The following is an 11843-nucleotide window of genomic DNA, read 5'->3' as shown; positions in this document are numbered from 1 at the left end:
GCGTTTTGAAGAGTTTTTCATGAACGCGTTCTTTTCATACCCGGCCATCCTACAACCAGCCGCGAGAGAAGGTCCCATTCCGCCCACGTTGTAACTTGTAGGGTGGCCGGCTATTAAAAGAATGCGTTAAAAACTCTTAAAAACGCCGTATCAAAATCCCTACCCACCCCGTAGCCTGCACAGGAGGCTAGTCGGACACAGCGCTCATGTTTTACCTTGGATGCCAGACCCATGCTTGGCACGCTAGGCGGTAACAATGTCCCCACCGCAGCGTTCTAGGATCTAACTCAGGGCGAGAGTGCTGTGGTATAATTTTCCAGCCAAAGAGCTGGTCTGTATATAGGCTCTGAAATCAGCCTGGCATCCAGGATACCCAAATGTTTGTGTCGAAAACATGGACGAGACAGATGTCTACAGATGACTAACATAGGGGTTTGTAAACGTGTGGAACCTTCTGTATATATCGACCGACCTGCGCCAGAAAAACACAGTTCGACATCAGACATCCGGATGTACCTGTGAACCATAGACAGACGGTGTGTCCATTCTACCGGATGCTCGTATCTTCTACTGCTTGAGCTGAAAAGTCTGTATAGTGAATACAAACAGGTTTCTACGTGATGTATCCATCCCTACAGTAAGTTGAAGATCGCCATTTTGTTCTTGTTGGTAGCAGCTCACAACAAATATGGTGGACACCGTGATAGTGGTTAAGATAGCGGCCATCGTGGTCACCTTTGTTTTGACTATACTTTTCGGGCTGGGGCCTGCTTGGTTCGTGTCGGCCAGGAATCAGCGGTACAAGCAGAGAGGAAGGACGCCGGCCTTGCTGAGCTGCTTCGCCGGCGGAGTGTTTCTGGCCACCTGCCTGCTGGATTTGATCCCCGACGTCGAGGAAGAGTTGAACCTGGCCCTGGCGGGCGCACACCTCTCTTACCCGGGGTTTCCCCTCCCGCTGTTCGTGGTGGCCATGGGCCTGTTCATGGTTCTTACGGTGGAGCAGGTGGCCCTGCAGTACCACCACAGGCCGCTACAGGCGCGGCGGAACGGGGCACACGTCGCCTTGGAGACCCCCGTGTCTCTGATCAATGAGGAGGAAGACGTTAACGCTATGGAGATGGGGGAGATGCGCGCAGAAACAGCCGAGCCTGACCAGGGTGACGACCATGAACATCTACACGCTAGGTAAGTGATGTAGAACCACGCACAACAGATCCTGAATATCTTGTTAGGCCACAGCAAGTAATTTTTATGGATGGCATCAGCGCGCGCTGATTTTGGAGAAAAAAAAAGAAATTTAGTTGCCCCTTTACACATGCCGAAAATGGGCAAAATGGCATGCCTTGGCATGCTGAAACGTGTATGACAGGTATACATGAAGAGAGGAGACAAGGCTCTGATTTATTGTTTTGACTTTTACTTTGATACAGTTATGTATTTCATTCCTTTTATATGTTCCCATTGAATCAAAACCATTTTTGTACAATGATTGAAATCTTTTCCAAAGTTGTTTCCGTGACAAATGGATGTTGTGATAGTTGGCAGTAAAGTTAGCACAATACAGGTACCATTTCTTGTTAACAGGGTTTATGATATCAACTTTTGAGAATATAGGAATCTTGTTTTTCGAAACTCCGGATTAGCTCCCACAAACTCCACATAGAAAAAGGCAGACACAACCACATTCCCTTGCAGCAAAGAATTTGCCGATATTGTGATTTAGTTAAGATAGAAGACGAGTGTCATTTTGTTGTAGATTGCTCTTTATACAATAGCGAGCGAAATATTCTTTTTAACTGTATTCAAAATAAGTTTCCTAGTTTTAAATATTTGAATAGTTTAGAAAAATTTATATATCTTATGAAATTAGACAAGCCGTGTTTTGTAAGTTCTATATGTTCATTCATCTACAATTGTTTTAAGAAGCGAGAAGAAGTCGATCCTGTAAACAATAGTATTATTTAGTTTGTCTTCATGACCTGTACTTAGCTCGAAAGAGCATAAATGTGCAATAAAGGTCTTTCATTCTCTATTTATTAGCCCGTCTTGTTTTTTTTCGCCCGCTCGCATTAGATTTGGAGTCTGCGGAGGATGTCATCCCTAAAATTTACGTGCTGTGGCCTTTAAAGTATTTGCCAATAAACCCACTTCGACTTTCGTCATGAAATCCCTCGGTTCTCTAACATGGACTTAAGAGGGCACACCCTCAGACTGCACTTTGGTGAGGGGAGTTGTGCTTAGCCGTATGACATTCACATCCGCCTACGAAAAAGGCAACAAATCGTTACTATTTTGTGTAGAATAGTTGACACAATATGACATCGTCAGTTTGACCCAACAACAAGATTCCAACGTCCCATAATATCCTGTTCCGACTATGCGCTGTTTGAATGTAATAAGACTGAGCTTTGTTTCACTATCAGGACAAAAGTAGTGTAAAGTTTGAATAAAGAGACTCTTTTTACTCAACTAATTCTTTTATTCAGCCGACGCTTCGGTGACCGTCTGTCACCTTCCTCAGGGCAATTCTGACTGGTTCACATTGTACTGCAGCACAGGTGTCGCTGCTACAGATGCATCCCCAAATGTATAATATTCACGGATAGTGTAAAGGTTGTGTGTAGACCATAATTTATTGCCGTTTTCTCAGCAATACATAATTGTATATTTTTCGCAGCTTACGATCTTGGTCCCTTCTCCTGGCCATTTCCCTCCACTCTGTGTTTGAAGGCATCGCGGTCGGACTACAGAAGGAGACCTCAGGTAGGTGACGTCATGACGTCAACACAGGTGATGACGTAGTCGCCCCGTTGGGTGCCGGGAGATCTTAATCGAGCACCTAGGAAAATATTTGGTATCCAGTCAACTATAATCATTTTTCCTGCAAGACTACACAATTGTGTTTACCGAAGGAAAACATATTGTTTTTGCTACGTTTCTTCTTCTTCTTCTCCAAACAATGACCTCTGACCTGACTGAACCTGACTGTCTCTCACCATGGTAACTGGTGTTGGGTTACATAATGTTGCAATTTTATAGTAGGAGGGATTTAGACTCCTGTCACCATATGTGTGAATGTGTTTGAGTAATAAGAATTAACGGAGCAGGCCATATGCGAAGGTAAACATTCTGCATTTGCTTTGCAAATGTTACTTTCCTAGTTCGTTTGTTTTGTATTTATTGGTTTAGTCCACATTTTCAAGTACGTCACTCAAGGAAGTGGCGATGCAGTTGCGTAGCTAAGAACGTTGTTTACATCAATTTACCACCCCGATGACGCTATTTCCGGTTCCGTTCCAGCCGTGTTACAGCTGATGACAGCCGTGGCGCTGCACAAGTCTGTCATGGCCTTCAGCCTCGGTATGGCCCTGGTGCAAAGCAGCATGGGCAGGACCACGACGGTAGGGCTCAGCATCTTCTTCGCCATCACGGCCCCGACTGGCATGGCGATTGGTGAGGGACGTTCTATCACGTTGTGTATTTCAAATTTGTAGACTTGGCCATGTTGATTTGATTATATAGATGACATCCGCGCGCGCATGAATTTTCGGCCGTTTAAAAAAAAGGTTTTCAACCATACTGTAAATCATACAAAGCAGTTGCAAAATAAGAAAATACATATGAGTTGCAAAAAAAATAGATACCTATGTCGGAAAACGATACCAATGTCGTAGAATGCCAAAATCAAACGAAAAAGACGAAGATGTAAAGAAATGAATTTGAAGAGTAGATTATTTGCCATACCATACTGTGTCATTTGTTCAACCTTCATGACCACGTAAATTTCATGTTGAAAGCAACTTTTTTTGGCAAACCTTTTTTTATTCGCGCGCTCGCATCAGTTTTGGGGTCATCAGAGAATGTCATCCATATAATCAAATCAACATGGCCTTATGCATTTCAAATTTCTAGATACTAGTAGGTGCCACCCGAGTTAAACTTCAAACGGTGGTCCACTGTTCATTGTGCTTGTCAAAAAGAGCTAGGGGAATTTCCCCGGCAGAATGAACCTGTACTGTAAATACCGTACACATAGAGTCTGTCTTCTCTGTCACGACCGGTGGGAAACTGGAAGAGATCACTTTCCTTTTACCATATGCATCCGCATATGCATCTACAGGCATGGCGGTGGAGTCAAGCTCCCAGTCGTCGCACCACCACGGCGTAAGCGGGGTGCTGACGGGCCTGGCCACCGGCACGTTCCTGTACGTCACCTTCCTGGAGGTTCTCGCGCACGAGCTCAAGTCCAACCGGGACAGGCTCCTCAAACTGGCCGCCATCCTCCTCGGGTTCTTCACGGTGGTGGGACTGATGTTCCTGGACGCAGACATGAAGGAGGGCCGGCATTTCTGTCCGGAACAGTTTCAGAACTTAACTTTCGCCACAGACGCCGAACTGGTACAGACTCCTTAGGGATAACGACTTTATTACGAAATGATTTTTATTACGATGATCCAACAAAGTATAACGGACTTTCGGCCACAAAATGTGGGCACAGTGGGACAATCTGAGAAATACGGCAAACGAAATTGCTGAAACGTCGACAAGATACAGAGCAAATATAGTAGAGGCCCTTGTGATATGACGGCACCATTTGAGCTGGAAAAGATTATTTATGGCATATTTATTGCTCAAGTTGCTAGGCCAGATTTCAGCAGATTCTAGGTTTAATTGTTCCATGCAATTCATTTTCTTTACTTTGGTAACAGAGTAGACTTTTCTCGCGTAAAACCTTAAAGTACATGTATGCGACTGGATGTCATTGCAATCGGAAACGTTATTACCACTATGGGCGATATTCTTTGCCTGTTTGTTTGTCTGTTTGTGCGGTTATTTCAATATGCTGCATACTAGTATAATGTACTTCTCGTGTTGTAACTGACAGACATTCCAGGTCATGTTCATCAAAATTTTATGTGCATGACTGGTGTTGAACAATACACGCGAGAACCTAAATATTTAACGGAGGTATGAGATCTTTGACCACTTTTCCCAACACATGTTGCTGCTGACACATCTCAATATCGATTCTAGACTGATTTCTTGGCTGGGTCAATGAACTACATTGACACAACAGCTGGCTGTAGTCTCGGAGAACAAAGCTCAACATACAGGCCCTACGTTTTGGGGCAATACTTACTTTTTGGCGACGCCTCAGGGGGAAGCCTAATGGTACAGTATTCTGTGCAATTTGCAAAGATTCTCGGAATCGTACAGGAATTTTTCCACAGGCATGGAATGTCCACAGGAATGTTTCCCAGCTCTGTTTGCTGACACACACCTGGAACATTCCACATTCCTGGAAACCCTTTGGAAAACCTGTCTGCCCCGGATGCCCTACTTTCTGTGACCCCGGGGCTCGTTCACTATACACTCAGGGGAGGAGTGTACTAGACTTAACAGGTACCAAGGCTTCCTCAAAATCATGAAATGATGGCAGTGCCATGCAAACAATAACCCTAACAGCAACCAAAATCTAATCTTTTCTAGACGTATAAAACAAATTCCATGACAATCCAACCATCGTTTAATAGGTTATTCTGCTAAAACCACATACAACCAATTTGAACCAAACATACATCCATACATATGCATTACCAACAATATACTAGTAACCTTCTACATGACAGAAACAATGGTAAAGGCTTAATAAAGTACATGAATGTCTTTGTCTTGGTGCTATGTTTGTTTACAAGGGCATTCAGCAATTCGCAAAACCTGAGATCTAAACAATAACATTGTTAAACAGTCCTGTCCTGCTGTACCCTATGTGTCCTTATCCTGCCGCACATCCAGGTATGGTAGGTAGAAACGTGCCACAGGGCACACGCTGCCACTGCCAAGCACAGAATAATCTGTATCAGGCAGGGTGACCTTCTCTCTCCAGACATCAGCAGACCTGTCGTACACAAATACCAGGTGGCGATGCTCGTCCTGTTCCTGGCCAACGTCACAGGGTACCAATATGTGCACCTGGTTCTCCAATAGGAAAAGAGTGGGCCGGGTAAAGAAGTTATGAATAGCGAGGTTTGCCGGGTTTGGCCAGCCTTGCAGTCTCTGCCAGTAGTCTAACTCTGTGTCATACAGCATGGTGTCGGTGAAGAAAAAGTTTGTGCAGAAAATCTCCGTTCCCATGGTGACAGCTGTGCAGACATCAGGGATGAGTTTCGGTGGGGTCCACGCATGCCAACAGTCAAGGCTTGGGTCATAGCGATACATATCATCGTTTGTGATGAAATAGATGTATGGACCGCAAGACAACACAGTACCATAATCTTCGTCTTCTTCTTCGTATTCTTTGTAATGTTCCAGATGTGAACATTCTTGCCATTGGTCGGTGTGCTGGTTGTACTTTCTCACCTCCACCAATGCACCATCTCTTCTACATGCTACATCAGTGCCGATGTAGAAGAAAATTCCCTTAACCTCAATTAAGAATTCCTTGTAATGAGAAGGCACTTTTGATACTGAGGACGTACCAACTTGTTCCCATACATTGTCCGCATGGTTGTACTTAGACAGGGACACTTGTTCATCATCCTCTGGCTCACAAGTCAGGGCATAAATATCGTTATCACTGGTGACTGCAACATCTGTGATATGAGGGAGGTCTTCATACCTGCATGTGATGTGCTTCCCTTGCTGAGGGTTCATGTAGTGGACTTCATTTTTCCTGAAACTGGAAAAAAAACATGAATTTTCAATACAATTGACAGCAAAGTCCTCTCAGAATGTCTCACATCAAGCAAGTAAACAACAGTTCAGATGTTGGCTTTCCATGTAAGTTTATCAATATAGTTTTCCACATATTGAGTACAGAAAATAGAGAGAAATAACTAGCCGTCATAGATTTGCAGCAATTTGTTATGAAATAATATCCTATGTCCTTTTTACATACCTTTTACTCATTAGAGTGATAAGCAGAAACATTTCCGTGGTCATGCCAAGCCTTGGCTTCTGGTTGGAAGCCTCCTTAACCACATTCCTGATGACCTCAGCACTCCCAGGCTCCTCTCTGACCAGGGGATGTTCCAAGATGGCTGTCGTGTCGTCTGAGGTCAGCAGGTTGAAGCGGATGTGAGGGAGGATGCTGGGAAGGTAGTGGAGTCTGTAGGGTACAGGGTGAGGGCATACTAGTAATCAGCTGGTTTCCTGGCATCACAATCAAGTCATGAATTTCAAACTTTCGGGAAATGGATATAGTTTGCATTAATGAATTATATCAACGAATGCATTAACTCATATGATTTTATATTAATGAAACTTACTCTGCAATATATTACTATGGTTTATGTTTCATACATTCATGTCGACCACATCATTGAAACCAAGGCATACAGGGTCAAAACTCAATCAAGCAAAACCCAGTCTCCACATCTACACATCAGTTCAATGTTGTTGCCCACCTGTCCTCCCTGCTGTGCTGCACCCATCTCACCACAGCCTCCCACACTCTTGTCTCCTCCTTAACCTCCAACTCATCCTGGCTGATGATCTCAGTCAGCTGATCCACACTCAAGCTGCAGAACTCCTCACTGGAGGAAACCTGTGGATGTATAGAGAACGTACATGTTAGACAATGTGGAAAAACAACCTTTATTTTGACATCCACAAGTGAGGTGAAATGCAGCATGATGCTTTTTTTAGTGCAATCTGGCTACAGACTGCATATTTAGCCAAACACACCAGGTCAACCTACGCTTCTTGATACGTGTATTGGGTTATTTTGAATCAAAATATGAGACCTACCTCACCGAAGTTTCTATGGATACACTGCAAACAATGTTTCCGGACAATGTCCAACGAGAAGACATCAGCAAACTTGTAGAGGTCCAGACAGGTGGAGCGCTCCACGTTCATGGCCATGCAGCTGCTGCAGGTGTCTCTCACATAGTCCAGTTGGAGGAGGTCAGCTGCCTGGTACAGGGGCTGCACTCTGTCCAGGGACACATGGAGGGTTCCCGAGTAGATGTAACTCAGGATCTCTGCAAATACGCCTGCATCAAAACCCTAGCAGAATGATATAACACTGAACATTGACATGGCAGGAAAGGTCACTAAAAAGATCACAATATGTTCGTTTATAAAATGATGAATCGCTGGAATTTTTCCAAACTGGTTATATGCTTTACTATTAGACTAGCCCCTTTGGCGTCGCCAAAAATGCCTATCGTGCACTCGCGTAAGTGGGGAGGGGGGCAAGGCGTGGGGCCAAACAAAACGACTTGCTCGTTTTGGTATAGAAGAATGGAGCTTTACATTTCTGCCTATTATTATGATGATCGTAGCATATTTCTCTCTTTAGCATCTTAATAAACAATGATATTTCAAAGCTCGCTTCGCGCCAACCCTAGCGTTACCTGTAAAACAACCGTCTTCTGCCGACTTTCCGCCATGTCGCTTGTAAACATGGCTCTGAAGTAGGGGCTGGCTGTGGACAGAACAAGCCGATGGCAGGGAAACCGCCGGCCCTCGACTTCAAGGACGACATCCTGCAGTTCCCCTTCCTTCTGTAAGTCACCCACAGCTCCAAGAAATCCGCGCAGGTAGCTCTCGTCTTGGTAGGAACGAACTAGTATGCTCTGGTCGTGGAATTCATGTGTCGAGTTCTTGGAATGCGCCATAGAAATAACGTTACATCAAACCAGGCCGTAAAATATGTCAACGTGATGTTGGCGAGTCAAGAAACCTCGAGTTGTTTCCAAACACTAGAATAGAAAGGGTTACCGCGTCAAAATTTCCTCAGATTTCAGGACTCAGACTCGGAGATAAATGCACGCACGCGTTCACTTGGTCGCTGTCTGGTGGATCCAATGCAAAAGCGTAACCTAGCGGTTTTAAATATCATTGCTTCAGGGTGAACGCCACTACTCACTGGGTAAATTGTGGACCGGAAATTATCTCTGTAATTTATCCAGTACTAAAGTTTTACTCGTCTATGAGTAGAGTTTACTTTTTGTAAACTCTTGCCCGAATTCGTCTTTTTCGTTCTTTTTTTGCTTGTTACATTTGCTTATTTTGCAACTGTACGATTGAAAGTGTTGTTTTGGCCGAAAATTCATGCGCGCGCGGATGTCATCGGAACCATGTCATCCATATAATCAAATCAACATGGCCTTACCGAGCTGCCCTGTTATCCAACTCGTTGCCAACCTTACAATGACAATTCCAATTCTTCCTGTTATGGGTAATCTACAGCACATACGCACGTGCGAACGCATACACACACAGTTAGGTTTACAACCGGAGGGATCAATGAGGTAAGTATTTTTAAATAATTAAAACTTTCTCCACTTTCATCGAGGGTAGGCCTTAAAACTTTGCATGCTTGGCAAATAGACGATACCTTTATTATTGCATGCTACAGGGCAGATATCACAGTTATGGTTGGTCATAGGTCACAGAAAACAAATGTTGTAAAGAAAAATAAAACACAAAACATTGCAAAAAGAGTGACGTAACTGGAGTGAAAATGCGTTACCAAAATAAAAGAAACTAGAAAGGCCGACATTTGCTTGAGAGCAAATGCAGCAGATGGCTTCACCACATCCCCCATACCGAAAATGGATCTATCCTACGATGGCTGCCAATAGTCTACACCCCCATGCAGCAATGGAACCTTCCAATGCCGGAAATAGCCAAAAAGCCCTATTTTACATAACTTTAAAGTGGTGTATGTCAAAATCGTGAATGACATTCTTTGGACATGTGTCCAAGGTATCCCCATACCGAATTTCAGGTCATTCAGATTTAATATTAGGGCACAGGAGCCAAAAATGTACATTTTTGGTCCGAAAATAGCCAAAAAGCCTTATTTTTCCCAATTATAAAGTGGTGTATGTCAAAAGCTTGAATGAATTTTTGTAGACATATGTCCAAGGTATCCCCATACCAAATTTCAGGTCATTTGGTTTTAGTACCTCGGAACCAGATCTCAAAATGTATATTTTTTGCCTGAAAATGGCCAAAAAACCCAAATAAAACAATTTTTCAAAAAAATGAAAAAAATGCGTCAGGGTATTTGCCCACTCTACCTTCATGCCAAATTTCGTGATATTTGGCCTGAAAACGGCAGAGATGAATCCATTTAAAGAAATGGCAGGAGAAGGAGGAGGAGGAGAAGAAACATGAGGGAACACAATGTCTTCACCACTTTGTGGTGAAGCCATAAAAACAGGGAGGTCTGATTTTTTAAACTTCCTTGGAGAAATTAAAGAAAGAAGGTAGCACGAAATTCAATGTCAATTTTTTTTTAAATTTCAACTTGAAAGAACCTCTTCTTATTTCCAGAACTTGTGTTCAAGTGTAGATGTGACACTTATGACAACTTACTTTTTATTTCATTTAGTATCTGTTTTACATTCAATACTATGTACGAATTTTCCGTTAATGAAAGAAAGTTGGCCAAATAGAGCTGCATTATAATACTAGTCAATTCAAAAAATTTCATACTAAATGTCAATATAGACATCTTTGAATCTCACTCACACTGGTACGTAAATAAATATATTGAGACTAAAACGACATGTCTTTGCTTGGTTGTGTTGAACTCTTTTTGTGCTCGAGCTAGGTAGGTTAAGTACCCATAGCACCTAACATGGAACTTAAGACTCAAGACTAACGCCCTTTTCAATCGTTTAATGTTTCTTGACAACTTATACATTTGTCACACAAAATATAAACATCCGGTACTAGTATCATCTTCATCTTCTTCAAAGTGCACAAATAATCTGTAATGCTACAATGCATCGGTAACAATATTTGGTAAAACATACAAGAAACCTGTACAACAGTAATTCAGTACAGTTCAGATATTTACATTTTAGCTATACACTCTTATTTCTTTATATTATTAGTTCGGCTTACAATAGCTGCAGGGTTGCCCAACTAGTCATAGACTATTGTTAAGGGTCAACCATGGCAAAATAAAGTCGTTAGGTTTACGTACAATCAATAAAATACGCGTTCAAAATTTACAATGATATGTACATGCATATACAACTATATACATCAAACAAAAGTAGGGTTTCTAACATTAGTGAGTGTCCTAGTATGTATACATAGCTACCGAGGTAGCTCTTGTATAAATGATAGTATAGAAGTCTTGCTAGCAGAAACACATACAGTTTAATGAAACCCAAAACGAACGCCCTGAAGAAGACTTTCCTATACAGATCTTTTTTATTATTTCCCACATTAGGTACAAGCATGTTGTATGTAAATAATGTTGCAATTTTGATATAGTGTAGTTGTACTATTGTAGTGTACTTGTGCTATTGTTAAGTACTTTAACCCCAGGAAGATTAGCTACATACTTGATTTTGTACCACTGCCTTGTATGTCGCCAATGGAGGTTTGATAAAGCACATAAAGCACCTAAACCGTTTAGTCGCACGTGACGGATGCCATGTTACTGAGTTATACAGAATATGGATCCCGAGGGATTTCCAGGCTTTGACTTTAAATAAATTGTAACGGGTAAGATGTACGGCAAAGGACAAACAACAAGGGTATATACATGAACTATACTAAAATACAATTCTAAACAGCTAATCCATAATGATACTAGCTAAACTAAATTACAATTTTACCAGAGCTAATCTATTGTATGTTTGTCTTGAGGAGAGTATTATTACATTCTATAATTCAGGAGATATGTCAGTTATTTACAATATACGCTGTCGCTTTTGTAGTGATTCGTATATGCTACTACTGATTCTAGTGTTGCCAACACTACTCATAGAGTCACGTCTACATCTGGGACTATCAGTAGAAATGTGCTGAGAGTACTGCTCAGAATCAAATCATTGTGATTCTGAGTTCCTCAAAGTTTGCAGGTTTAT

At 42.3% G+C, this 11843-nt stretch overlaps 2 protein-coding genes across 3 annotated transcripts; one reads left to right on the top strand and one right to left on the bottom strand.

Annotated features, from left to right (window-relative positions):
* Positions 1-242: 242 nt before the first annotated feature.
* On the top strand, positions 243-5266 carry LOC109473659 (zinc transporter ZIP1-like). The gene is made up of 4 exons (XM_019773601.1): positions 243-1185; positions 2678-2763; positions 3301-3453; positions 4121-5266. Exons 1-4 carry the CDS (start codon positions 689-691, stop codon positions 4411-4413), a joined length of 1029 nt encoding a protein of 342 aa, XP_019629160.1. The 5' UTR covers positions 243-688; the 3' UTR covers positions 4414-5266.
* LOC109473657 (kelch-like protein 18) lies at positions 2766-8772 on the bottom strand. Of its 2 annotated transcripts, XM_019773598.1 has the most exons (6): positions 8361-8744; positions 7750-8010; positions 7407-7546; positions 6899-7108; positions 6620-6679; positions 2766-2839 (listed from the first exon to the last, which is right to left on the bottom strand). In XM_019773598.1, exons 1-6 carry the CDS (start codon positions 8622-8624, stop codon positions 2782-2784), a joined length of 993 nt encoding a protein of 330 aa, XP_019629157.1. In that variant the 5' UTR covers positions 8625-8744; the 3' UTR covers positions 2766-2781. The 2 variants fall into 2 exon arrangements, with proteins under 2 accessions (XP_019629157.1, XP_019629156.1); XM_019773597.1 differs by lacking the exon at positions 2766-2839 and having other exon boundaries at positions 5432-6679; positions 8361-8772.
* Positions 8773-11843: the final 3071 nt, after the last annotated feature.

Source organism: Branchiostoma belcheri, unplaced genomic scaffold (genome assembly GCF_001625305.1).
Source record: "Branchiostoma belcheri isolate BF01 breed outbred unplaced genomic scaffold, Haploidv18h27 scaffold3, whole genome shotgun sequence".
NCBI classification, from domain to species: Eukaryota; Metazoa; Chordata; class Leptocardii; order Amphioxiformes; family Branchiostomatidae; genus Branchiostoma; species Branchiostoma belcheri.
Note: the sequence above shows the minus strand (reverse complement) of the source record. Positions and strands in the feature narration are given on the sequence as shown.

Bases quoted from the DNA above. Each gene is read 5' to 3' on its own strand.
- LOC109473657 (XM_019773597.1), bottom strand. From the start codon at position 8,624: ATGGCGCATTCCAAGAACTCGACACATGAATTCCACGACCAGAGCATA. The intron at 7,109-7,406 runs GTGGGCAACAAC...TGTACCCTACAG, and splicing joins CAGCACAGCAGGGAGGACAG to ACTCCACTACCTTCCCAGCA. The intron at 6,680-6,898 runs GTATGTAAAAAG...TTTTTTTTCCAG, and splicing joins ATCACTCTAATGAGTAAAAG to TTTCAGGAAAAATGAAGTCC.
- LOC109473659 (XM_019773601.1), top strand. From the start codon at position 689: ATGGTGGACACCGTGATAGTGGTTAAGATAGCGGCCATCGTGGTCACC. The intron at 2,764-3,300 runs GTAGGTGACGTC...GTTCCGTTCCAG, and splicing joins ACTACAGAAGGAGACCTCAG to CCGTGTTACAGCTGATGACA. The intron at 3,454-4,120 runs GTGAGGGACGTT...ATGCATCTACAG, and splicing joins CCCGACTGGCATGGCGATTG to GCATGGCGGTGGAGTCAAGC.